This window comes from Carassius auratus, chromosome 50 (genome assembly GCF_003368295.1).
Source record: "Carassius auratus strain Wakin chromosome 50, ASM336829v1, whole genome shotgun sequence".
NCBI lineage: Eukaryota > Metazoa > Chordata > Actinopteri > Cypriniformes > Cyprinidae > Carassius > Carassius auratus.
The window spans coordinates 6982532-7009953 of record NC_039292.1 but is presented as its reverse complement, the minus strand read 5'-3'; the positions used below and the strand labels follow the sequence as shown (position 1 = coordinate 7009953).

The window sequence follows — 27422 nt, the reverse complement described above, 5'->3', positions numbered from 1 at the left end:
TCTGCATCTTGTTTACTACCTGAATTCAAATACAAGAATTGAGTTGCAGTTCAAAAGCCATTCTTATTCATTTCTAAATGGTGCACAACTTCGGTAGCAAGGTTCAAACATTTAGCATCTTGCTAGATTAGAACCCTATTGGCGACACCAAAACACTGCTGGTAAACCTTGAAAGTCATCTAAATACATTGGAACTGCAAAATAGCTTTCACTGTATTATCCAAAAACATTGAGACATTTTTCAAAATGCATCTTTTGTGTATACTTTTTTTGCCTTGCAAGGATCTGTGCTTGTGTTTTCTGGGTCCCGAGCTGAAGATAGCTTTCAAAACCTCTGAAACTCAACTGAAATCCAAAATGTAAGGACTGCAAGTAAGTGGTTTGGAAAACAGGACCTAGAGACCAAAAGAGATTTGGCCGTCTGACAAGTTATGCAGCAGGCAGAAGTCACTCTCCCAATGTAAAGTGTTAATTAAAAGGTTGGGAGAAGGCCAAGCAGTTGTAAATTTGTAGTTGTAGGCAGCCACCTTTACAATATATGCTTCTCTAAGCTTCCCGTGCATGTCTAGCTGTGGCATTCAACTGTTTTGTTTCCATCTTGGCAGGCTAATTTTTGAAGTTCCTGTGATTGTTGCAACTAAACATCACTGTCTGAACTTGGCGACCAAGATGACACTAATGGGGACTTTAGATGATGATTTACAGCTGTTTTGCTCTGATGCAGTTTAGCAGCACTCATGGGAAAATAATAATGACCTGAAATGTGGACAACATGGATAGGGTAAGGACGCACACTTGTGCTGTGGTGATACATGTTGGCTGTTGTGTCATGCCGATCAAAGGGATCCCGTTGCATGCTTGCATGAATAGGGTTTATTTTCACTTATACATTCCCGGCATAACATGCTATTCATATTGTGTGGTGTGGATGGACACATCAAGAGACCGAGACTAGTTTGGATATCCTCCACTGACAGGTTCTAAGTCGACCACACATGCAACACCATAGACACACACATTTATAAACCCTGCCATAAGCTTCCTAAAGAAGCTGATTAAAACCACCCCAACCCCCCACAGAAAACCACCGCACCACCCTAGACGACTTGTGCACCCTGGACTGATTTACATCCCATTGGCCTCTACGGTACACTTGGCCCTGTTACTTTTTTGTCAGGCCAGAATCCAGTTGGGGAGTTTACCCAAAGGGAGGGGAGGGCGTTTAAAAAAAAACGGCCAGGTGCGACTCTTACATTCAGGACTCAGTAAGTGGCCTAGAGGCAGAGGGAGGAGGTAAAACCAAACAGGAAAATATATTGTACAGTACATAGTTCCACTTTGTGTTACTCTTGGTCTTTTTTCTGGCCCTATTGACCATCCCAAGATGTACAGCTACAGTAAACCAGGTCGCTTCACCTGGACAGCGACATTGAGGGAGCGTGGAAGCTTCACTGATGGGGGTAAGCGAGAAGATGAATCTCTGCAATGCTCTAAATGCACATCAAGGTCTGCACTTAGCAAGAACATGCCATGTGTAAAGGGAGCTTGCACATGCAAATGTCTGTTTTACTTGCACATAGGGAGATTTTCCAGCCTTTTTCACAGCTTTTGACCAGGTTGCATGAACTTAATGCATCTAGCCTTTTAAAATAGACACAGTAGAGTGATTTGTGATAGGGTTTTGTTGTAGAGGATCACATGGGTACATTTACAAAATTTACAATAGTCATCCTTTAAATGCTCGATAATCGGCCGACTGATGTAGGCATACTGTTGTTGACATGCAAAAATTTGCATATGAGCTTAAGCACTACCTTGAGGTTGGTGGGCCAATGGGATGGGTCTTTGCCATCTTGATCTTGGCATTTCAGATAGAATTTGGGCAACCACATGGAATGTCTCAAGCCCCACCTGCTCTTTCCTTTTAACTGAGCTTAAGATGATATGAGTTATTTCCATCATCTCAAGACATTGCACAACGGCTGTATCAGGGTTTTATTTCTAAAATAAGCTTGACCTCCTCTCTTCATGTCACAAATTGCCATGTCAGTCCTGTCAAAATGACAATATTTATATCTTGCAGTCTCAACATCTAACTCAGCAGTTTTCGATATTTGTCCTCCTTGCCCCCTTTGTATGGTTAACGATCCATAAGTTTGCCTCTCTAACATTGGGATATTTATGGTATAATGGAAATAAACAAAGACCACTGAGTGACAGTTACATCCCACAATGCATTTGTGCCAGGAGAATGCCATTGAGAGAGAGTGAAGGCGCTAAAGCTCTTGTGGCTTTAGGAAGACCCTGTCCCACAGGTGTAAGTTATAATTTATAGACTCTGTCAGTCTGGATTAGAGAGGGATTCAGTGGTATTGTGTGTGATGAAGTCACCTTGCCACTTATGGGGTGTGATTTCTGCAACATTTGATGCCATTTCTTGGATATAGAACTAAATGTTCCCATGTGTTTGTGTGTGACACTCTAGATGTTGTTTATACTTTTCAACAATATTGGTAAAAAAAGATACGACCCCCCTCTGTGTAATTTTAGCCATGACTGTATTCACTGAGGCATTTAAATATTTGTCCATTCTGCCGTGCCATTAGAGGCTTTAGGGAGATTAAGCTGAAAACCCAGCAGACACTGCTGATGTGTCACTAAATCTGAACACTGCTAGGGGACTTCAGGGTCAAACTGTTTTTTTTATTTATTAGCATGTTATTAATGATGGTCAGACTTTGGCCTCTTGAAGAGGTTAATACTTTTTGTACAAAAAAATAAAACATAAAAATAATAATGTGATAATCAGAATTTAATTGAATTTAGATGCTAAAATGGAATGTTTGTTTCTGATGTAGTGGAATAGAATTGTGCTAATGGCACTTTTCAAGTGGACACGATTAAAGTGACTCAGACGGAACAAATGCCAGGCGCATTTTTTTTTCAAAGGTTTCTAGTTTCCTACTTAAGTTCATGGATAAGTCATGCCATTTTCACCTTCCCTTCATGGTGCTTACTTTAATCAGCAGCTGTTACCCTAATGGCAAAAAAAAAAAAGAAAAAAAAAGCAGGAAGTCTTGCTTGAGGCGGAACTTTAAGTGACTCTTAGTAGCCAGCAGGTTGGCATTTATGGTATCTATCTGGCTGTATTCCCACAGCATTAGGAATTATTTACTAAGGACTGAAATAAACTTTTATAGAATGGACATGGCGGTGGTATGGCACAAGCAATATTGTGCAGTGAAAACTTTAAAAGTTTCAAAAAAATTACTGGACAAAACATGGCACGTGATCATGATTAAGGCCCTGACATTGGCATTCTCGAACTGGTACGTGGGTTACTGGTGGTCAGTGAAGGACTGCAAATCTGCAAGTTAAATTAATAAATATTCTATATATAAAAAATATTATATCATGTTTATATTTAAAAAAATATTTAGGTGGTCTATCACTGATCTAAATCTCCATCGCTGACTAGTCCTGCTAATTTACACTGATAATTATTGAATTAAACATTCACTTGACAACTGCTCTTTTTCTTCTTTTTTTTTACGCCTGAAGGTAGAATCCAAGGTGTCAGAATAAGAAAGTAGTGTTTTATATTTATTTATTTATTTATTATGATGCATGTGTTATCAGATGTGACAGTTGCTAAGCGATGAAACGTTGCCCAGGGAACAGTCAATTTGGGAGAATGAGGCGCTGGAAAATCTTTTTTTTTCATTTCGTAATTGCTGGATTTTGATGTAAGAAATGCTGCTGTGCTTCGAACTGAGGAAGGATGAATCATCAGATATTGCCATGCTATTGGAAAATAGATCATTCGTGTCTAGAGTTAAAATTTTGGTTCGGGAACACCGTTTTAGGTAACAACTGTAATTTGCCTCTTAAACATTTTGTTTACAAGATAAGTCAAACAAGAGTTTGTTAGTAACAGGGTATTTTTTTTTTTATCTTTTTTTCACAGCTGTAAAGACCCCATGAGTCCAAATTGGGAGTTTAGGCTAAATGTCGGTTAGCTTTGAGGTCATCTATATGCTAATGTTTTTTTCGAACAGCTTTAGCAGATGCGCATTTAAAACCTACAGTCTTTACCTTCTGGAAAAATGGACTAGTGATGACTGATCTTGTTTGGAAATATATACACATTATAAAAATGCCAGTAAAATGCTCCCTATAATGAGAATGTCCCATCCTCCTACAATCATTTGCCACCAATTAGCAATAGCATGAAACTAGCACATCATGGGTCGTTAGTTTAGCTTTAGCAGTTAGCTTCTGCTGATATTTGTGAAACCACCAGTTACAGGGGGAAAAACTTATGTTTCTCTATTGGCAGCAAATCAGAAGTCGCTTTAAGCACCCCTTTTTTAACATATTAGTTGCTGAAAAAAATTATGTTGTCCTCTTTGCTTTTTCTGCACAGGAACATATAAAAGCAACTGGCTGTAAAAAAAAATGACAGCTTGTCTTGATCCATGATGTTTGAATAGGAAATACGTTAAACCAATTCTTTGAATCTTTTACTAGCTTTTACCTTTCACTCCTCTTAAAGATAGCAAATACTATAAAAATAGGGATGTGACTTTATTTTTCTCTGAATCACAATGTTAATATCACTTAATGGCAGTTAGTGGCATAATTATATATATGAATATAAGATGTAATGGGAATAGAAGGCCCTTTTATCAAGCTGATTATGATCCTGGTTTGTAAAAAACCTGAGTAAGGCCTGGAACAGTTCAGTTCAATCTAGGTATGCAGTGTTGCCATCTTTGGTTTAGTCTTGAAAGTGTATGCGAGGGTTGAATGACCTGTAATATAGTTATATCTCGTATGAGCAGCTGGCCTTTTTAAGCAGGTGCGTTTCTAAGCCTTTGACTCCAGGTACGTCAGCATCGAGGGTCAAGGATCAAGCATGGCTGCCTATAACATTCATGGCTGATATTTAAAGGCATGAAAAAAACGACATGTTCACGTGCAAACTGAAGACTTTCATTCAGAAAGGTGAGAGATAATCTCACAATTCAGATTTTCCTTCTTGCATTCCTAAATATTTAATTTTGCCGTGCCTTTTTTTCCTGTGTTTATATATTGCAATTTTCAATTTTAATGTCAGCTATTTGTCGGTTATCAGTTGTAACATGAAAATAATCTTCAGTTTTAAGAGCATATCTTCAGTTTTACTTCAGAATGAATGCATCTCTATCTAATAAACATAAATGGACCTAATTGTATTTATTTATTTTTACCATCATTGATTCAGGAGTGTGGAGAAATGTCAACACGCACAAGTCCATAACTTCTCTAGCTCTCTCTTGCGCACGCTCTCAGTGGCTCATTACGCTCGGAGCACAGGTTTATCTCTTTTCCATCTGTCTGCCACAGCTCGGTGACTCCTTATTTATCATTCTGGTCAGTAGTGAATGGTTGGGTTTCTTCTTTGGATCTCAGTGCTTAGAATGGAATATCAACTCTTTATGTTGTAGTGTAGTAAGTATATTGCTGGAGTATTTTAAGAAAGCATATGCAGTTACTGACATGCAATATAGGCTTCTACCATTGATCCAGTGTGGGCCTGGAATTTCACTTGACATGATTAATGTTATCGATGAGAAAGCTGATTTTCCATAAATCCTCTGTTGATGATTTATGATTGACATACTGGTTTGCTTTGTTTATGTGGTGTGCTTGAGTTGTGTTTGCATGCATCTGTCCATATAAAATATGCCATGTGTCTGGATGAACCTGTGTCCTTTAACTTGACTCAATGCCGAAGTTTGGCCGCAGTTCATTGGCACTCACTGTACTCCCAGCGGCTCCGTACAAGTTATACAGGGAACCTGTGAACTTCATCGTGTCCTTTCCGTTACAGCTGGAGATGACCTGATAATCCCAACCTATCATTTCAGATTTGTCTGTATAACAGAGGTGCCAGCCAGAGCCTCCCTAAGCACTTACTGAAAGAAAAGTCCATCTATGCTGCACACACGTGTGTCATGCCCAGTGCCCATAAGTGGTTTCAAATAATAAGCAGCTTGATAAAAATCTTTAGCAGATTTGTAGTTTCCATATATTTTGTAGTTGAAGTCAAAAATGTCAAAGTATTTTGACAATAACCAATACATACAGATTGAGCAGTCAGGTACGATTTGTGAACAACAAATTTTAATGAGGCTATCAAAAAGATTCATGAAATAACGCATTTAAAATCTACAGTCTTTACCTACTGGAAAAATGGACCAGTGATGATTGATCTTGTTTGGAAATATATAAACATTATAAAAATGCCAGTAAAATGCTCCCTATAATGAGAATGACCCATCCTCCTAAAATCATTTGCCACCAATTAGCAATAGCATGAAACTAGCAAGTCATGGGTCGTTAGTTTAGCTTTAGCAGTTAGCTTCTGCTGATTTTTGTGAAACCACCAGTTACAGGGAAAAAAAAACTTATGTTTCTCTATTGGCAGCAAATCAGAAGTAGCTGTTAGACTGAAGTCAGTGGATCATTTATAGCCGTTAATGAGTTCACAATTGAGTCAGTATAATTATGGCCGATTCGAAATAAACCAACTATGGCATACGTATAAATACATATAATAGAGAGGATGCACACTAAATGTCCCAGGTCCCTTCATTTTAATGATGGGTAGTTGTGCATGAATGGCAACTGAAAATGAAAAAGGCTAAGTGAACAACAGCATTAGCATTGGTGGAGGTGTGGGAGGCAGCTGGCAGTGGAAGGGGTGTTTTGTTTCTTGTCTTAAGCCTCTTACTCTTTAGCCCAGTCAAACATGAAGGTCAAAAATGTTTTTAAATAGATCTCCGTACTCGAGGGAAATGTCGAGTAATGCTGAGGGGGAGGCAAGATGTAAATAGAGAACATTTCGCACCATCATCTAATTAGTGCAGTCTTTTGCTCTGCATGCGTCAGAATTGATGGCAAGTCTGAGAAATGCTGCGCTCATTAGATATTAGTTTTCTTGTTCATCTTGTGGCATGATAATTTATTTGAAATGCGTTGCAAATATCCATGGACTCAGTACACTGATTTTGACATGTGTTGTCACTGTGGCATGTTAAGTCATGTTTCATATACTGCCCTCTAGTGTTAAAAGAGAGGTTATAAGTTATAAATATATATATATATATATATATATATATATATATATATATATATATATATATATATATATATATATATGTATGTATGTATGTATGTAATATGTATGTATGTATGTATGTATGTGTGTGTGTGTGTGTGTGTTTGTGTGTTTGTGTGTGTATGTCTATGTGTATGTATGTAAATATGTATGTGTAAAGAACAAGCAATTTATCAACATTGCAAACTCAATTTATTAGCATTAGTTTCATAGCCAAGTCGATGTTCATATATTAATCCATATTCAGATGCTATTTTCAGTCTTTTATTGTGATGTAGAACTACAACTACATGTCTCCTCTGCGATAAAACTTCCACTGTGTTCCACTGGGGGTTAATTCACAAATTCTAACAGTTTGTTTTACACATGGTCGACCACAAGACCATATTCCAACGTTGAATGTTATGCCAAGCTTGTTGCGCTCATTATAAAGGTTCATTTTAGCCAGCTAGACTGATTTTCCTTTTTTTTTGTTTTTTTTTTCTTCTCCTTGTAAGCTCCCAGTAACTGTGGCATGGTAATTTTAATTCAAACTGTTCTTCCAAACAAGCTTTAATTGTGCAAAATAGCCAAATTACAGCACGCAGTGTCAAACTTGAACCCTTAGCAGTAACCCTTAGCACAATGCCTCCTCATAAACTCATGTCAGTTCAGATGAGAATTGCTTTCTGAACAATCACAATCATGTTGTCTGTCCACAAATAAGAAAGAAAATAAGTATATATTTATGAGAGTACCAATTACCTCTCATGGACTTGTGCCGTGATCACTGCTGCAATTAGCAAGAGCTGCTAATTCTTATTTTAGCCTGGGAACAAATGGTGGGGTGGAAACTCACTCGGCTCTGAAACCTGAACTTGCGAAAGAGATCTCAAGCCGGATAATGACTGACCGGGTCATTCGGAACAGGACAGAGGTGAAGATGGATGCTGTAGCAGGAGCTGTTGGTAGCATGTTCTATGTTAGCTCATCACTGGACGCCTGGGAAAGAATCAAGCTCCCTTCTTGGTGTCAGGCTACTGCTACCTTAAAAACAGAACCACAAGTCTGGGATCACTAATTTTAGTTTTCTTTGCAATTAATAACACACAGCTGACTGGGTTGAAAATACTTACTACAATTCCACTTGAATGTGCAAAGTTGTGTGTTGATGTCCCCTGTAGAGTGTAAATGCTGTGGCACTTACAAAGTTCCTCTGCTCGTCTGAACATACAGACGTGTCAACCTGTTGATCAACCATTAGCATAAGTCTAGAGAGATCACCAGTTTCTAGAAGATTTTTTGGGACTGAAGTGTTGGTAGAGGTGTGTGACTTGGCAGAATTATAATTATTCTTATTATTAGTCTTATTAAATGTTTAGCTATTATTATTATTACTATAAAACTGTAAATTTAATTTTTTATATATGATTTTAAATTTCACTAGCATGATTATGTTTTTATAAAAACATAACAATAATAATAATATTATTTATTTATAATTATTACTATTATTATTACTGTTGTTGTTATTACATTATTAATTACATATCAATACTGTATTATTATTATTATTATTGCATTATTAAATGTTTAGCATTATCACAACAAAGCATCTGATATTTGTTTTATATTTAAGTGTGATTCTTCTTAATTGTAATAAATTCTCAATAATAACAATAATAATAATAATAATAATAACCTTGATCTTAATAATAATAAACTTCTGCCAAGTAATATGCTAAAGTTAAATTTATAGGTCGAGTCCGGCTCATCCAAATTTAGAATCCATTTTAAGGTTATTGTTGTTATTATTAATTTCAAATTAATAAACCATAAGAAAAATCCCCCTGACTGTAGAGGAAGGACTCAGGTTACTGTCAGCAAATCTGCTCATGAAAACGACGCTGACTATAAACATTCTTCTTTGGACCATTAATGCAAAGCGGTTTGATGACGCACTGCAGATGGAATGGCATGACAGGTGCTGCTGCCCTTGTTGTTGTTTATGTTAAAGACATGATCTGTGTTAGTTAAGCCCTATTCAGACGGGCCTAGTTTACCATAAGGTGGTCAGGTGATTTAATGTTTCGCAAATGTACTTTTCAGTTGAGTGATTTTACAATCTCAAATAAGTTACAATGCAAATAAACTATAGATGTCCTCTTTTACTAACAGCAATTAAAATGGAAAACCTACCCATGTGGAATAGTCTTTAATTCAGGCCAGCTTTTTCTCAGTCTGGTCGAGTTGGTTTGCAGTGTTGCATTTGTAGGATGCTTATTCTCGCTTTGATTTCTCTGGACAACATCTTGATCTCATCAGTTGCACTAGAGCTGTCATCACCCCGGATCCAGGTCCTCTTCTGACGATCAGTGTCCTAGTGGTATAAATAGCTGTGTGTTTGCAGCTGGACACAATATGCTTGCTTTGGCCTGATGGGACATTTAAGCCATCTTCTGCATAATAGTGTAGTCGGCAGATTAAATTGTGCCCATGATTGAGATAATTATAAGGTCTGAGAGATGTAGGGCAAGTGTAAAATTGTAGAGGGAGGGGGGATGGGGGGTTTTAATTGTAAATGCGAAGTGTGAACTGTTTTAGAGTCCCGGGTCATGCTCATTCATAAGGTTTATTTATTGTTTGTTTGCTTATATATTTATTTTTGTATATATATGTATGTATTCATATAAATATATATATACACATACATATATTTATGGTATATGAATTAATGAATGTTATATTACTTAGGCACTTAGGCTATAGTTTGACAATCTTTTAATTCAACATGCCATGGGAAGTTGATCTACTGTAACTTAAAATTTTCTAATATTGATAGTTTATTTCTTACTCCTTAAAGGTGACCTAACAAACAGTTTCACCCAATCTCATGTTAATCTTGAGTATCTATAAAGTAGTATTGCATCCTTCATATCTCCAAAAAGTATTAAGTTTTATAATATTTATAAAAGAAAGATACAGCTTTAAGATTCTCTCTGAAAAAAGCTGAGCTCCTATAGGTGCGCTGTGGGCGGAGCTAAAGAGTGACGAGCACTTGATCACTGATTGCCAACAAAACACAGACTCTTTTGGGAGAAGTGCCCATATAAGGAGCTCCTACCTTCAGTATGTAATGAAGAGCCACGATCAAAAAATACTTTCTGAAACTTGTAAGAAACCCGGAGGGGTGCATTTGGCACAAATATGTCCAAATCGGGTTTTTTTTTCTTTAAACTTTGGCCATGCTTAGCATGAGAATCCAACTTTCTTGTTGCAAAACAACCATCTCATTGCAATTTGTTAACACAGAATGTTGTTATTTTTTCTTAAAATGACTTAAATGCCTAAGATTTAACAAACCTACAGTATATTTCATACTAAAACACATTTTTATAAAGTGCCTAAATGTCAAAATTAGTACAATATCTTTATTGAAAAATTCTAATATTGAACACACTATTGACTCATATTTTTGTGTTGCTGTCTGCTCTAGCTTTCTCCCTACAAAAAATTCATTATCTGTCTGCTAAATTTATTCATGTAACTTTACAATCAATAATTATGCCCTTTAGCACAGTATTCTGACTGATTATAATAATGGAGTGCTCCTGATAGCCTAACAGCAGTTTCATAGCCTACTCAACTAGGTTAATAAAGACAAAACTACAGCTTATTTACTGATGAAACTGACCTGCAATTTTGCTACATTTCACTACTTTGTCTGGCCATTGTAATACAAATCTATAGGGAAAAATCTATTCCCTTAACAGATTATCTAGACTAATATAAATTCTACAACAAGTTAGATTAAATTTTACACAATAAATAAGCCTACAATAAAACATGATAAATTCTAATTAAGGTGGTCTAGAGTAGTTTAAAAAGTTATATAATGCATGTTAGTTCTTATAAAAAAGTTATATAATGCATGTTAGTTCTTATAAAAAAAGTTATATAATGCATGTTAGTTTTATCCTCACTTCATCCATCTTTTTAGTTTATTTGCCTTTTTTTAGATACTGCTTGACTTTCTCCATTGCATTTTAAAGTACCTGTTTCTCTAAATAATTAAAATAGATCACATATTTGACCATCAGCTTTGTGATAGGAACGGCTCGAGCAAATCTTATCACACTTCTCTCACGCGTCGGTAAACATTACAGAGTATAGTGTGATCCAAATTACTACCCTTCCTTTTGTGACTTTCTTTTTTCCATGTAACACAACAATGAGAATTGTAATAATTGTGGTCATTTTTTCCTATATGCGGCTACTATGGGGATGGATGCTTTCAAGCTTACAAGGGCACAAAAGCACCAAATAAAGTATGATTAAAAAAGTATTCTAATGAGTTATATTGAAGTTCTTTTCATTGTTTAAAATGCATTAAATCACTGCGTTGAGGTTCTCCAAAACTGTAAATATTGGGGTATTCACACCTTTCTTGTTTGACTTGACTCAATTGAACTCAATTTCGTTTCCCCCCTTAGTGCAGACCTTTTGGGCAGATGTGAATACAACAGTCGCACCAAACAACCGTATTGAGACCCAGCTGAAGAGGTGGTCTCGGTCCACTTCCAAACAAACTCTGGTACGGTTAAATGGAACCGATGTAAGGATGACCTCAAGCACATGTGTGGTTTTGTTTACAGTTTCTGGTTCACTTGTAGAAAGGTCAGTGTGAAAGCAAACTGCAAAAAAAACAAAACAAAAAAAAAAACAACAACAACAAAATTTCAACATTTTATTTGGTCCAGACCAAAGCAAGTGAACTAGTGGAAAATTGGAATATTGCATAAATCATAATCACCGTAAAAAATAAATAAAAATAATCATCGTATCAATGCATCGAGTTCAAAGAGAACAAAATCGACACTTCCTGATAAACTGGCACTAAATATCACTAATAAAAGTAGGAGTAGCCACTGAATATATACATTTTCATAAATAATAAATTACTTGCACCTCGTAGCGAGTAAATTAATCACAATAAATTCTTTCAGAGGTGGATGCTGCTGTCATGTAAGACGGTTCTGGGAGGCAATTAAACAGAAATGCCTTGAAGACAGATTTTGCCTGGGCATTGAAGAAAGACCATAACAAGATTTCAGATGCTGTGCAATAAGATCAGTCCTCTGGTTAGTCAAGTTATGCCGTCCCATAGTCACATGACTTTTTTTGATGCGCATAAAGGGATTTATTTGCAAAATGTGTTTCCGTCTCCCATTATTCGCATTGACTCTTTTTCCACACAAGTCAAAAAACACCAAGCAAGTGTAAAATCTTTTTTTTTTTTTTTTCAAAATTGGGTGTTTCCATTACATCACACGTTTCAGATGTGATACTTCAAAATGCGCATAAAACAGGGTGATGGAAACATAGCTATTGAGTTAAACTCCAGACCTCCAGAACAGTCATTCAAACCAGATCTGTGAACTGATTTATCTGATTCAAATGATTTGACTCAAAAAAAGTCATCGCTAGTTTCTCATGAACATTAAGAAGATTTTCATTGTATTTTTGATGTAAGCTACTGAGTGTTCCTGAAATTAAAATTTGTGTATGACTTGAAGATTATACATGAGTTGTATGCTTTTATGATGCATTTATGGTGCTTTCTTGTCATCTGGAACTTCCCAACCCATTTTAATTGTTTGATTAATTTATAAATTCATCATTGCGGCTTTTGCTTATGAATGTCTGTATGTTCCACACATAAAATGTTTGTATGACTTCAGAAGTTTACAAAGGGGTCATGTGGACCACGTTTATGATTCCCTCATGGTGCCTTTTGCTTATCTGGAACTTTCCATCCCACTTTCATTATATGAAAATGAGCGGCCAGGATATTCTCCAAGCAAATTATATAAAAGACAGTTGAATAGGTCTTGAATGACATGACAGAATTTTTGTGCATTGTTTAATATTGGAAGTGCTGTGTGCATGCAAATTTTTACTGCTGCAAATGGCTTGCAAAACCTTCCTACTGCTTGAGTTTGAAAGCAGGAACTATCTTGGCATCGATTACCGTACACAAACCGTCCTCCCGCACACTTCTTTTCCACTACATGTAGCTTTGCCAAAAAGCTGTCAGTCACGAGCTTTGGAAATGTAAGAATGGCTTTGCTCGCTTTTTTCCCCCCAAAGCGTCAGCATTTTGTTCTTGCATGATCACACACTGAATACGCCAATTCATGCAGTAGCAGAACCCAAGAATGTGTGGGTGTAGTGTAGAAACACAAAGCTGTTACAATAACCAGTTATCCGTGTGCGTTCACACATTGCAGTAGTCCTTTTATAGTTTGAATATTACTATAACTAGTTAGATTATAATTTTATCATAGGTTTCCATATGAAAGCTCCATTTACATGATATATTCCATGGTGTTGTGTGTACACTTATGAATCTTCTAGATAAATCAATAAGCTACTTGTGTATTCATGTGTGAATGCATGTTTGTGTATTTATTCCATGTTAAAGCACTTCATCATATGTTGATGACACTAGTGGCACTGCATGTGGAAAATTATAGCTGTAACATAACTCGAACACAAGCATCTGTACTGTAATAATATCTGAGCTCTGGGAATCTCTGTATAGAGATCTTCTGACCTGAACCTGCTGTACAGACTGTAGCAAATTACAGGTATTGGTTTTCTCTCATTATTTTCCTTTAGATGTATGTGCAGCGCTTACAACACAAGTTTATTGCTCTTTCATAGCTCAGGAGGCTAGATTTCTCTGATTAGCTTCATTTTAAGTCAGTTATGTTTTAACTTTTCTTCAGAGCAATACAAATAGAAACAGAAGAGACTATTGTTGACATACGTGTACAGTAAATCTGGAAGACATGATCCAGATGAACGAACAAATTATAAAAAATGACACTGCGGTTTGAAAAAAAAAAAAAAAATAATACATTTGCTGTTGTGAGATATGATGTCCCAGTTATACTTTATTTTTAGTTTTACTTCCATAGATCGGTTCACCTGAGAATAGTTTCTGAAACTAGAGGAGAATACTGGTGTCTTTTTTAGGAGGAAAGACTTGATTTGCTCTCTGTTTTATCTTACTGTAGTATTGGAGAAATTGTCAAGATACTGAAGATGTCTCATTTGTAATTTTTCTTTCTGATGGATTTGTGTGTACTTTTATTTCACATCAAAGCAAACGTGCCAGCTACATTTTCATGTTCTTGAAGACTGTCCACATTCGAAGTTTGGGGAACTTTTAGCCAACTGTTGACATTCCCATTTGCTTCGGCATTTAATTTCTCATCTGTAAATCACTCTGGATAAAATAATCTGCTAAATGCAAGTATTAGTCAGAATGCAATAAAGCAACTATAATTGCAAGTCACAACATATTTGTGACTTTCATCTTAAAATTTACTTTTTTTATTCTCACAATTGAGTTTACATTTCGCAATTCTGACTCTTTTTTTTATTTATAAACTCACATTTGTGAGTTACAAAGTCAGAACGGCATGCTAGAAACTCAATTGCAATTTCAAACGCAATTGTAAGAAAATGGCAGAATTCTGAGCTGACTTTTTTTTTTTAACATTATTAAAATGTTTTGACAAAATTATTAAAGACCACCTAACTTTGAATGAACATTCTAATAGTGTTACAGAACCCTGGCAGAATGTTAGCCAAAGTTCTGACAGCGTTCCCTGTTAGCTGGGATGGCAACAAAAACACAGCTGTGAATGTGTATCCCACACTTATCAAGTTCATTTACTCCGTCGAGATTCATTTCAGGGATAGATCATCTTTTTAATGTCAGTGCCAGGCCATATTTAAGCACAGCCTTACTATATTAGCTCTCTCACGCATGTACACACATACTCGCTCACCTCTCTTGTTTATCACACACACACACACACTAGCAGAAGATTCCTCAGCCTCTTGGTATCCCTCCAGGCTCTGTCCTCTGTCCTGTGAAATGTTCGGCTTGGTTTAATCCCTGTGTCTCGTCAGGCCCTTTTAATAGGAGCCTCATCTCAATGTCCGTGCACAACTGGAGCAGCCCATGGGTTTATCTAAGGGAGATAGAGTTTCAGGCGACTAGCTGAACCCCTCTCGGCTTTACCCGTCTATTTTGTTAAAGCGCAGAGGGAGAAGGTGCTGCCTCTGTGTCACTCTAACTGCTCTTTAATTTTCCTTCCTCTTTCCGTTCTTCAGCACGATCAAGGCCCACCATGGCGACGCCGAGCTCCAGTGGACTCGAGGTGCTCCTCAGCACGTTGCAGGTAAGCGCACATTGTTTGTGAATGCATGCATCTGGATTCACTCTTGTTCTTTGACACGTCAAGCATAGGAATGCCCCACTGATGCAGGCAGGCACGCTGGGAACACTACCCACACATGCAGGACACTTTCCATGTGCTGAGTGAGAAAGATAAATGACACGGGCTCTCAGAACCATAAAAGTAGCATGGGATTAATGTTTACATATTTACTCCCCTTGAGGCGAATTTAACAACGTTTATTTTAACGTGCGCACTAGAATGCAGCCACTTAAAATTTCAGCTGGTATTTGCAGACTATTTGGCAATATTTTTGTAAGCGCTATTTTAAATAGTTCATACTAAACTACTTTTTTTCAAGGGGAAACATTGCACGTTTTTGCTTCTTTTGTTTTGTTTAAGTTGCATGCGTATTGGATTATACTAAGACCTAGTGGTTTAGAGGGAACATCACGCAAATACTTTAGTTGGAATTGACATTTAGAAATACACCTTGTGCAGACTTCCATGATAAATATATATTCCCATAAAAAATGTTCAGTTAGTGAGATTTCTTCATGTCAGTGAAGGTGAGAGGTGAGACACTCCATATACTGTAAAATCCAACAGCTTATTAATACTGATATCACTTTAAACATACTTTTTAAGTATACATATGAATCGATAGTTCATATTGGTCTGAAATAAAAGATGTTGTAGACCAGTGAACAACTTTTTTTGTTCACTTTTTTCCATATCTGTTTTGAGTAGATTTGTTGCACTCACAAAATGTCTCATATGAATCCAAATTGTACATTTAACTGTGGTTTTAAACCACTTCCACAGTTTATGGTGACTGATTTCATATCAGTGATTTGTTTCTATCAGTTGCTGCCGATGAACCGCTGAGGCCTTATATGATCACAGGTGGCCGAATAACTTTCTACCTCTTGCATGAAAATCAAACTCAGAAGGGCAGAAATTATTTAGTGTATGCATCAAAGCGATTAATTGAGAGTGAAAACCATAAGATGAGATTTATTCCCACTATGCTGATAAGAGTAAGGAAAAGGAGAAAAGCAAATGCAGTTTGGAAGATCTTTCTGATCTCACCAGAGGGAAAATGTGTACCGCTTTAAAGTTACAGATAACTTAAATACAAATCAAGAGTTTTTTTTAAAAGCCAACGATCCTCACTAAGATCATATGACTCAATAGGTTTTTTTTTTTTTGTGTTAGTTTTTATCTATTATGTAGTCTGAACTACAGTTTTGAGAAATTATGTATTTTTGGAAGTACTGCAATATTCTTTCGTGTCTGTTATTTCAGTAACAGACATTTTGAGTATTGAGTATAACTGAGTATGTAGGACATACATGAAACATGAAATAATCCCCATAACATACATAAAATCACCCCATAGCAGATCTACACTCAAAAAAAAAAAAACTCTTTGAACGAACATAAAAAATCATGGAAAGGATTTCCACATGATTAATTTGATTAATTTCAGCATTATGCAATTCTGTTATTCCCATCTAAAGTACTGACGTTGGGTCAACTTAATTTATTAAGGTAGATTCAACTTATTTACTATGGTTGGGCACAGCTTAATTTAATTGTGTCAGTGTAATGTTATATTGGTGGAATAACTTTTAAGTAAAGCTGACAATACACACTTTTTTGTTGAATGAACTAGATTAAATTAAGTTCACATTGTTAAATTAAATTTTTTTAAGTAATCACAACATGAACAGATTAAGTAAAATTGGCAAAGGTGAAAGTACATTTTTTTGAGTGATACAGGTGGAGCTGGGGAAGGTGGAGGGTTTTTGAAGCGCACCGCAACTGCTAGCAAGCACTAGCCAAGTATTCGAATGTTGAGCAGCATGTATATGGGCTGCTGATTTATTTATTTCAGAAAATGACAGTGTACATTAACATTCATGAATTATCCCCAAGGCTAATTTTCATTGGTGGTGCAAAAGAAACCATTTGACTTTACCTATCTACCCTATCCCATGTCATAAAGCGTGTTTGAACATGACAGAAAATAGCTGTTCATTTTGGGCAAAAAAAAAAAAAGAAAAAAGAAAAGAAAAACATACCTCTTTATGTCCTGTCAGTTCAAATAAGAATTGTTGCTGCTGCTTGGCATTGGCCATGTGGCTTCAGCTCTGAAGAATTGACTCCTTTATTACAACGCAAACTGACAAGGGTAGCTAGTAATACCCTCACGATTAGCCACAGCCAGCGTGTCGCCTTCCTCCAGCCATGACTGGCATCAAACGTAGCAGTTCCAAATTCACTGTCCTTGACATGAAGCTGTTGGTGCCTGAAATGGGATTCCTGCTAATTTAAATTGAGACTGACACAGAAGCTCAGGGTGCTGTGCCTGAGTTTTTTTTTTTTTTTTCATATTCTTCCTTTGCTTTTCTCTTTCTGGTTTATTACTTTCGTATCACCTTATAGAGACACACCATGTCCTGCATTTGGTGTCTAAGATGCACATAATCATTTGTAGGGGTGTCAGAACAACTTTTAGTAGATTTCCTGAGCTACTCAGAATTGTTTGGTCTCAGAGGAGCGGCTCCCCGCCAAAGCATGTTCCTAGCACCCTCTTAAAAGTTAACGGTTTGCACTGAGAGGTATTCAATGTTCCTCATTAGAGAATTAAAAACGAATGGGGATATGAAATGAGTTCCACTTCCAAGTTTAAAACTTTAAAAGATTGTTGGGCAAATAATGCTTTAATGATGTGCCAGCTGGCTGTCTATGGTAGTCACACTCATTAATGTTGAGTAATTAACATGGTTGCATGGAATTAGCCCAGATGGTGATGACGGGGCCATCAATTTCCAAAAAAAGAGCACATGCTCCATTTTACTAGTGTAAAAGTTCATCCTCAGTGAGTTGTAGTTTCTTCATTAAACAAGTCACCTTCAGGGTCAAAAATGAATGGGGGTATATGGAGCGAAAATGCTAATGTGACAAAAATGGCCTAGATATAAATTTTGGGAGGCTGAAAAATGTCTTCACAATGAATTCATTTGTTCTTTATTGGTAACATTTCATATGTTTCATAGTTACAGAGAATTTGCATAAAACATAGGTTTTAATTAAGATTTTTGCCATAAATACAGTATGTGCGTTTTTATGCTTTTATAAAAATGATGTCCTCGTAAAGGTCAAAAAAGCCCCTGAAATAAAGTTCAAGTAATCGTTCACCCAGTCACTATTTTTGTGCTCTAACATTGAAAAAAAAAAAAAAAGTACCATAAAGTTATAAAAGTGATCCATGCTTCCTTTGGGGTTTTGCCGAACAACTTCTCCTTAATTTGCTCCCGTGTACAAAATGTAAAGACAAAAAGTAAATCTAGATATGCATATGTTTTTGCTAAAATAATATAAGTCATGCAGTATTTTCTTCTCATATCTCCAGAGTCAAAATCGTTTTTCATTCATTGAAATACAAATAAATAAACTAACTCCTAAACATTACTAAATGACATAAAAAATAATGAAACTTAAACCGAAATGAAAATAAAAGCTAATTAAAAATATTATTCAGTTCTATAATAGTATGTAAATAACACTGTCCAGAATGCATCTGTTATAATAGACCCAAACGATACATCTCCACACCCACAGAAACTATCCCCGTTGACTTTTAAAGTCCATGTATGACTGCTCTACTGACCCTGCTCTCTTTTATCCGTTCACTAATGTGGGTAAGAGTGACAGCTCCCTGACAGGACACATCTCTTTGCGGTGCAGTTAGCTGTGAAGATGCCTAATAGGATTCAATGGCTACTGTCAGAAAGACACGGCCAGCACAGATGCAGGCAGGACAAAGTTGTGTTCTCTCTCTCTCTTTTTTGCCCTATAATGAGAACAGAAGCTTGAATCCCCAGCTGTGAAGTTCCTTCTCTGAGGATAACAGCCTCCGAGCACCTACCCGTCAACTGCTGCTGCTTTTAACCACGGGGCTCCGGGTCCCCGCCGGGGTACCAGCCTCACTGCGTTCTGAAAACGGACACAATGTCGGATGATTTTTGCTGTGCCAGCCAGGAAGCACTCAACACTTTATATAACACATGGGGCGTCAATAGTGATGTCATCTGTGAATGCTTTATTGGAGTTGCTAGATTGTTTCCTGGATGTTGAGCCAAATTTTGTGTGGACGCTATAGGAAGTCTTAATGCAGAGGTTGAGCTTTTAACTGTGCTGCTCTTTCTGTTCTGTTTTCAGAATGCTGGAGATGTTGAGAACATGCTTAAACATCCTCAATGTCCTGGATGAACTGTTGTCAGCAGGTGAGATGCCCTTTCTTCTTCAGCCAAATGTGTTGCTTCATATTCTGTCACATCCCTGCACTGATTGCAAGTGTGCTAAAATTAGTTTCGTCAACCATGAGTCCTGAAACCACTTGGTGTGTCCAATAAAACATCTTTATTCAAATATATTGGCTGATTTATAGGCGTTTCTTCAACTATGGGCACTTGTATGTCCAGGGGATTGGTTTGTATTAAGTTAAATATATATTAAAAATGTTGTTGGAATATTAAATTATTTATTCAATATGTTATTTGTATTATATATATATATATATATATAATATATATATATATATATATATATATATATATATATATATATATATATATATATATATAACAATAATTTAAATAATATTAAAACACACAAACTCACACACACACACACACACACACACACAGACACACACACACACACACACACACACACATAATAATATATATATAATATATATATATATATATACATAACAATAATTTAAGTAATATTAAAACACAAACACACACACACACACACACACACACATATATATATATATATATAAATAATATATATATATTATATATATATGGATATTGTGTGTGTGTGTTTGTGTGTGTGTGTGTGTGTGTTTGTGTTTTAATATTACTTAAATTATTGTTATGTATATATATATATAATATATATATATATATATGTGTGTGTGTGTGTGTGTGTGTGTTGTGTGTGTGTGTTGGTGTGTGTGTGTTTTATATTATTTAAATTATTGTTGAAATATATTCTTTATTTGATTTATTTATTTATTGATTGATTTAGGTCTCATTAAGACTTTTAATCTTAAAATATATGAACACATCACAAAATGTATCATTATTATAATTTTTAAATATGATAATTTGAACAAAGAGTGAAATAAACAATTTAATATCTATTGCACACTATTATTATAAAAAAAATCAGAAGTTATTGTATTTGGTTATTAAGGAGACAACAGCATCATTTAACAGCATGGTTGAGATTAAATATGAGATGTAAAAAATAAATAGCACTTTTTTTTGTCTGTCATTTCTAAACATGCATAAAGTGTAAAAACATTATTTACTTGTCTGTATTTATAATATACAGAATGCTAGGTATAAAATTATGTTCAGCAAGACACAGAAGCCTTTTAAAAAATAATAATTTTAAAATATTATTTCTGCTAGGTAATACGGTTAAGTCAAAGGGCCAGAAATGCTTGTAGCTGAGAAAACATTCACATAGTTTTCTCATGCACGTTTCAGTTTGTATCTATGCATGCGTGAAGAAACTGTAACAAATCACTTTTCCTCATTTGTAGGTTGCTTCAGATAAAAGCATCTGCTAAATGAACAAATGCAAATAATGTACTTGATTAAAGTCAAGAGAACATGAGATCACAGGAAAAAAGACATGAAAATCTGCAGTAATCCAGAGGCATTAACTTCGAAAGCAAATCTTTTAAAGCAGTCTTAATAAAGTTGAAAATACTGGGGAAAGGAGACATGACGTCAACACACATTTCTCCCAGGATCTAATTATACAAAGTGAGCTGTTTCAGCGCTATTTATTTCCATATCTTGGTCTTATTCTTGTTTATTATTCACCAACAAATCTATCAAATAATACTCTTGTAGAGGTGGAACAGTACTATACTAATCCTGTAATCTGAAATTAATTCACTGCAAAGTAATTAGCCAAATGTATTCACCTGCCTCCAGCACAGAGTTCTAATCAGGACTAATTTTCATAAGTTCTGAAAGAAAGTCGAAAATAAACCCAGACATCATCTTGCGAAAATACGCTAGTGGCAAAGATGGCACCGCCGGTTGGCATCCGAGTTGTTATCAGCCTAAGTTTGACATTTTGTGAAATGATGGCGGCTGTTTCCTGTAGGCACAGACAGACGGATTCATCATATGATATCAAAAGGAGGCAGCGAGGCTCTCCTGACGGCTCTGGTGAACTCAGCCGCAGCTTCACGCCCAACTACACCATCCTACTGCCCCTGCTGCACCTGCTGGCCAAGGTGGGCTACCGAGGTGAGTGATGGAGGAGGAGGGGCTAGGAGAGCAGAGGGAGGAGACAAAGGAATGATTGACAACGTGTTCTTTATTTTATAAAAAAATGTTATTCATGATGTTATTTTACTGGTGACAATGATTCATTGATTCAAGCACCATTAGCTGTAATTTAAAACAGGCAAACATTCTCTAAACTACTCAAAACAACTCCGATACAAATAACAGTGTTTATGTAGTAGTATTTTTTATACAATTATAGTATTATTAATATTTTAATTAGCTTTTATTTCCGTTCAAATTTTAATCTTTAATCTTCAAATTTCATCTTTCTGTCTTTTTATTCATTTATTTTTTAAGTATTCCTATTTTTTTTCATTTTAGTTTTAATAATTTTAGTACCTCAACTTAATTAAATTATATGTCATGTACTTTCATGTAATATATATTCATAAATATATATTTTGGAGGATATATATATATATATATATATATATATATATATATATATATATATATATAGTAGTTTTAGTACTTTGACTTATTTCAATTATTTAAAAAAATATATATATTAATACTATTCATTTTTATATTAAGTCTTTTTTCAGCTTTGTGTCACAGAAAATACTTTTTAATACTTTTAGTTAACTGTCACAATGAACAATAAATAGTGACTTAAATTTCAGCTTGTAACATAAAATATCCGTGTGAACATTATTGAACATTTCCATTTTAAAAACAAATAATAGAATATGGGTTTAGAAAAAATAAATAAATGAGGATGCATAAATAATAATGGCAGAATTTCCATTTAAGCTGAAGTAGTCCTTTAATTGTGAAATATGTTCTGATTTTGATTGTCATTTTGGGCAAACGTTTCAGCTTTTGGTGTGGACCAAAATAAAATAACTGTCTCCAGAAACTTGATTAAGAGACAGTGTAGTGTCCTCAAATTGTTTCAACTCCAGTTCAATTTCACGTTTTTCTTCATCTCTTCATTTCAAGCGGCTCACACTGCAGGATACAGCCAATATTTTTTCATTCTGGTTTATAATTTAATCATCTTTAGTGCTGAGTTCTTTGCTGGATTGCTATAAATAGCACCTCGCCAAAAATAGACATCTCTAATGTGCAGAATGCCCATAAGTCACATCTCGTCTGAGGTGCAGACAGCATGTGTAGGGTCACTGTCGGGTCAGGTAAAAGCCCTCAGTCCTGAGGGGTCAGAGGTTGTAGTTTGAGCACAAGCACGGCCAGTGTTTAGACGCTGTGTAACTTAAAGAGCGAGAGTTTGATCCCTTGCTGGATCTCATGTCTGTCAGCGTTCCACCCTTGCACTTTGATGTCTGTCCTAATGAACCCTGAGTCAAACCAGCAGGGCATGTTTTCCTTCATCTTCACGTCTCCCTTTACCACTTAGACAAAACACGTCTAAAAACAAACTCCATCTGTTGAGAACATAAACTCATCTGCTAGTGGGAATTTATTTTCTTTTTCTTTTTGTGCTCAAGCTGTTTTTGTAAGCACGTGTAGTCATGGTGGGCCTGCGGGATGTTGGGTTTGAATGGTTTCTGTGGCATTCCTCTTTAGGTGGTGGGTTTTTACGGACAGTATTTTCCACCCCACACTGTGTTTTTAATAATCTATTTGCATGGTGCATGGTGCAATGATCTGCACTGATTTCCAGATCCATAAATAGTTGATGTACTGTATGGAAATACTGTAACATCCTACAGCGTTTTCATTACTCTGCTTTTTCTCATCTTTACAAGAATAGTTTACCAAAAGATGAAAATACTGTCATCATTTACTCATTGTTTCGTCGTTCTGAATCTGTGTAACGTTTTATTTGTGGAACACAAAATGAAAAATGATTATGCAAGTGCAACTAATTCACTTTCATGCCTCAAATAAGAGATAAAGTTATTTTTGAGTGCAACCTTATGTGGCTTTTGCATCCCATTTGACTTCATGTGACAAGTGACTGATAATCAACAGGAAAAATCAGAAAAATTGATTGTGGAAAAATTGGCTCTATGAAACCTATTGGAGGAAATGGATGAAAAAAGTGATAATTAAAAAAAAAAAAAAAAATTGTTTGAATAAATGCAAAGTATATCTATATACAGTAACACATTATAATGAATGTATTATTATTTTACATTTATATGTACAGTTATAATTTGGATATTTAATAGTGCATGCATGTGCATTTAGATTGCCATAATCTGATCTTTATTTAAAATAAATCTTTAAAAACACCAATGAATTAATAACAATGTTAATATGATCTTTAGTCATTTTCAAAATGACATTTTGTGTATGTACATTTAAAAATTTCATGGCTTTATTTACCTTTAGCACTTAAAACTGATTTAACATTTTAAACTGATTTTTTTTAGACATATTTCTATAGAAATATAATATCAACCAAATGTTATCTGCCATATAATGGAAAAGAATATTGGCTTTTTGGAATCTTCCATAATTTTAATATTGGTGCATTATTTATTTATTATTATATTGATTTATTTACTAAGGAATTTTGCACGGTTAGTTTAAATTTGCAGATTATGATCTTATATTAATGTTAAACTGTTGGTCTCGTGTATCACTCCAGTGCTTGTGTTCACACTTAGAATGAATCTGCATTAGTGTTTGATTTCGAAAAAGTGATGATGTCCCTTTGATATACCAATTTCCCTATTAGTCATCCCAGTGAATGTGGTTTTGATCTTCAAACTGTTTCATCGCAGCTGCCAACTGCTCAAAAATGTTGCCTTCCCAGATCCCTGTAGTGAGCAAAACACTGTCAGAACAAGACATTACAAATGGACATTTTATGAAGGTCAAAGAGAACCATCATTTTCTTATTTGCCTCAGATCGTCAGATTGGTCTGAAAGCACAGAAGGCAGATGCAGTTCTGGTGGTTCTGGGTTTGCTGCGGCAGAATACAGAGAAGTCCCAGAGAGCCGCAGCCTGTCTTTGGGTCCTCAGAGTCTTCTGCTCCTCTGGTGAGTCGGGTCGGGTCTCAGATCAGTTCAGTTTTGTCTTCCTAAGCTACAAGATCAAGTCATGATTTAAAGTAGATGAGATACAGTCAAATAAGTGCAAACAACTTTTCTGACTCAAAAACATTGAGTGAATTGATTTTTAATCAATTTTGCATGAATGAATCTTAGTATGAATCATGAGAAGCAAACTAAATAAAAACTATTTTCCATTTTTCATATTTTTCAACTTTAGTTTCTACCTGTGTACCGCTGTGGTTTAATATAATCCCTATGAAACAGCTTCTTTTTGATGCACATCTGCTCAATTTCTTGGTATCTGTAGTTATCTTCCCATCTTTCATAACACATTTTCCACCTATGAAAAGTGTTCAGGTGAAATTGCAAACCAAGCATTAGCACTTATTGTGCTGTTTGTTCTGGAACTGCATTATAAATGTATTTATGCACCCACTGTATTCATATCTAAGTTAAAGAAGAATATATTGTGTTATTGCTCTGCATGGGGCAGGGGGAGGTTGGCCTCCACCTTTGATTTACTCTTTGTGTGCGATTCCACCAGTGCTTGTTTTCATGGAAAATGTGATAACGGGTAAGCAGCCATAAAATGCAAATTGTTGGATTTGATTTCAAATGCAGTCGTCTTTTTTGCTGTATGCAGAGTTGATAGTGTGGGGTCTGTTTATCAGTTATGTGACAGCTATCCTGTGAATGATACCGGCACAGGAAGTTTAGCTCTCAGGTTGTGACCGTGAGAGATGCACCTCTGTTATCCTTCCGAAAAGGCATCCAAAAGTCTTTTATGGTTTATCATAAAAGTAGAAATATATATTTTTTTGAAACACTAGACGTAAAAGCTGCATACCCTGGGACGCCGAAGAGATTTCACCGTAGCGGCCATCAGCGTTTATGATGTTAGCTAGCCTTGTAGCATGCACAATGTATTAATAGAAGAAATATCATCCGGGCACATGCTTTTTTTTACAAGCGTGAAGTTTGGACTCCGGTGGTCTCTTAAAGTTCCCCCTTGAGTATATCTTTGTGGAGAACGATCACATCCCCCACCCCCCCAACAAGATTGACGGGGGATCCAGTATATGGTGCTATGAAATGCTATCTTTACAGTAGTGTTGGGTTCAGCAATGTTGCCAAGACTTTTTATTGTTGTGTTAATCAGATATCTGGTGTTTTTAGTGACCACGGCTGACCTGGTGGGGAAGAACCGAGGGCTGGATGTGGTCTTCAAGCTTATATCTCCACACACCACCAAGCACTTACGCACCGTCAAGTGAGTATCACATATCGTGTGGGTGCGTCATTAGCTTACGCTGATCTTGCTTGATAGTATGAATAGTTCTGCGTGTTGAAAGCGCTGGCCATTACATTAATCACACGCTTGCTTACATTAGTCTAAATAAAGACGTTTGCCAGCACAGACTGCTCTTATTTTGATATTAAATTGATTATAATTAACTATAATAATACATTTAATATAATAGTAAATATTACTGAGTTGACTGGATTTTTTTTTGTTTTCTTTTTTTTAACAACAACAACAATAATAATACTACTAATAATTTTATGCTTAACTCGCATAAACTAAAATAATAATATTTTTGTATTATTATAGCCTTAATAATAATAATAATAATAATAATAATAAAATAATCATTATTATTTTATTTTATTTTAACTTTTGTCGATTCTAAACACCGGTATCATCTGGAATCTGTGTGATCCACTAAATGTACAGACATAATTTGACTTTCTGTGATATAAAATTCTTCCAACACCAGAAGGTCAGTGGCCTGTATCACGAAAAAGGCCGGTAAGTTTGCGTTTAGCGGGTTTCGCCACCATGGTAACTTATGCTAAGGAATTACGCTGCTCCCGAGTAGGTTTTTTTTTCTGGGTTCGAGATCGCAAACCCAAACTGGACCAATCAGCTGTGAGCAAAGTGGCATAAAGCCACTCCTCCATCTCTTGCTTCAAATTAAAGCAGTTTAGAGTCAAAGAATTTTACAGACAAAATTGACAGACTTTTGTATTTTTGTATTTATATCTGCCAGATAACTAATATAATGTATTCATATAATTATTCCATGAAGTGGCAATTAACTTTTAGCTTAGAATTTAAATCAATTAAAATATATTTATACATATAAATATGCTTTAATATGCCCAGCGTTTAAAATGACAAAATGTATGTTTTCCTTTTAAGCCCTGGGTGAAACTATATAAATAATTAAATTCAGTTGATTCATTTGCAGTCAGATATTTTCTTTGCTGCTGCAGCAAAAGTTTGAGAAGACAGCAGTGTTTATTATTCCTGAATGGTAAATGCATTTAGATTCATTATATTTTTAATAAAGACATCTCTTAGTTTTTAGCAAAAAGGTAAAGTTCGACTGAATCATGCGAGAAGTGAATCAAACTGCCGCTTTGCTGACGCTCTCCACATGTGCCGTGTGATTGGCTGTTTGCTGCACGTGTCACACTTTCAGGTGCATGCCCGAGTAATCACAAACTCTGGCTCAAACTCTGAGTTGACTGAGAACATTTATATCAAGCTTTGTGATCTAAACTAGGTTGGATTTATTTGGTTTTGTCAACTCTAAACTTACTCCGAAACTGAGTTTGTTAATCTTGCTTCATGCTACAGGCTACAAAAGGACA

The 27422-nt window shown here is 35.7% G+C and overlaps 1 protein-coding gene across 1 annotated transcript in view; it reads left to right on the top strand.

Annotated features, from left to right (window-relative positions):
- Window positions 1-1277: 1277 nt before the first annotated feature.
- The window catches only part of LOC113066391 (cytosolic carboxypeptidase 4-like), a 120103-nt gene continuing 93958 nt past the window's right edge, over window positions 1278-27422 (top strand). Inside the window, 8 exon segments of the mRNA XM_026238298.1 lie at window positions 1278-1460; window positions 15335-15402; window positions 19630-19653; window positions 19655-19694; window positions 21610-21681; window positions 21684-21755; window positions 24618-24749; window positions 25941-26034. Coding sequence (XP_026094083.1) covers window positions 1385-1460; window positions 15335-15402; window positions 19630-19653; window positions 19655-19694; window positions 21610-21681; window positions 21684-21755; window positions 24618-24749; window positions 25941-26034 — 578 coding nt within the window. The 5' untranslated portion in view covers window positions 1278-1384.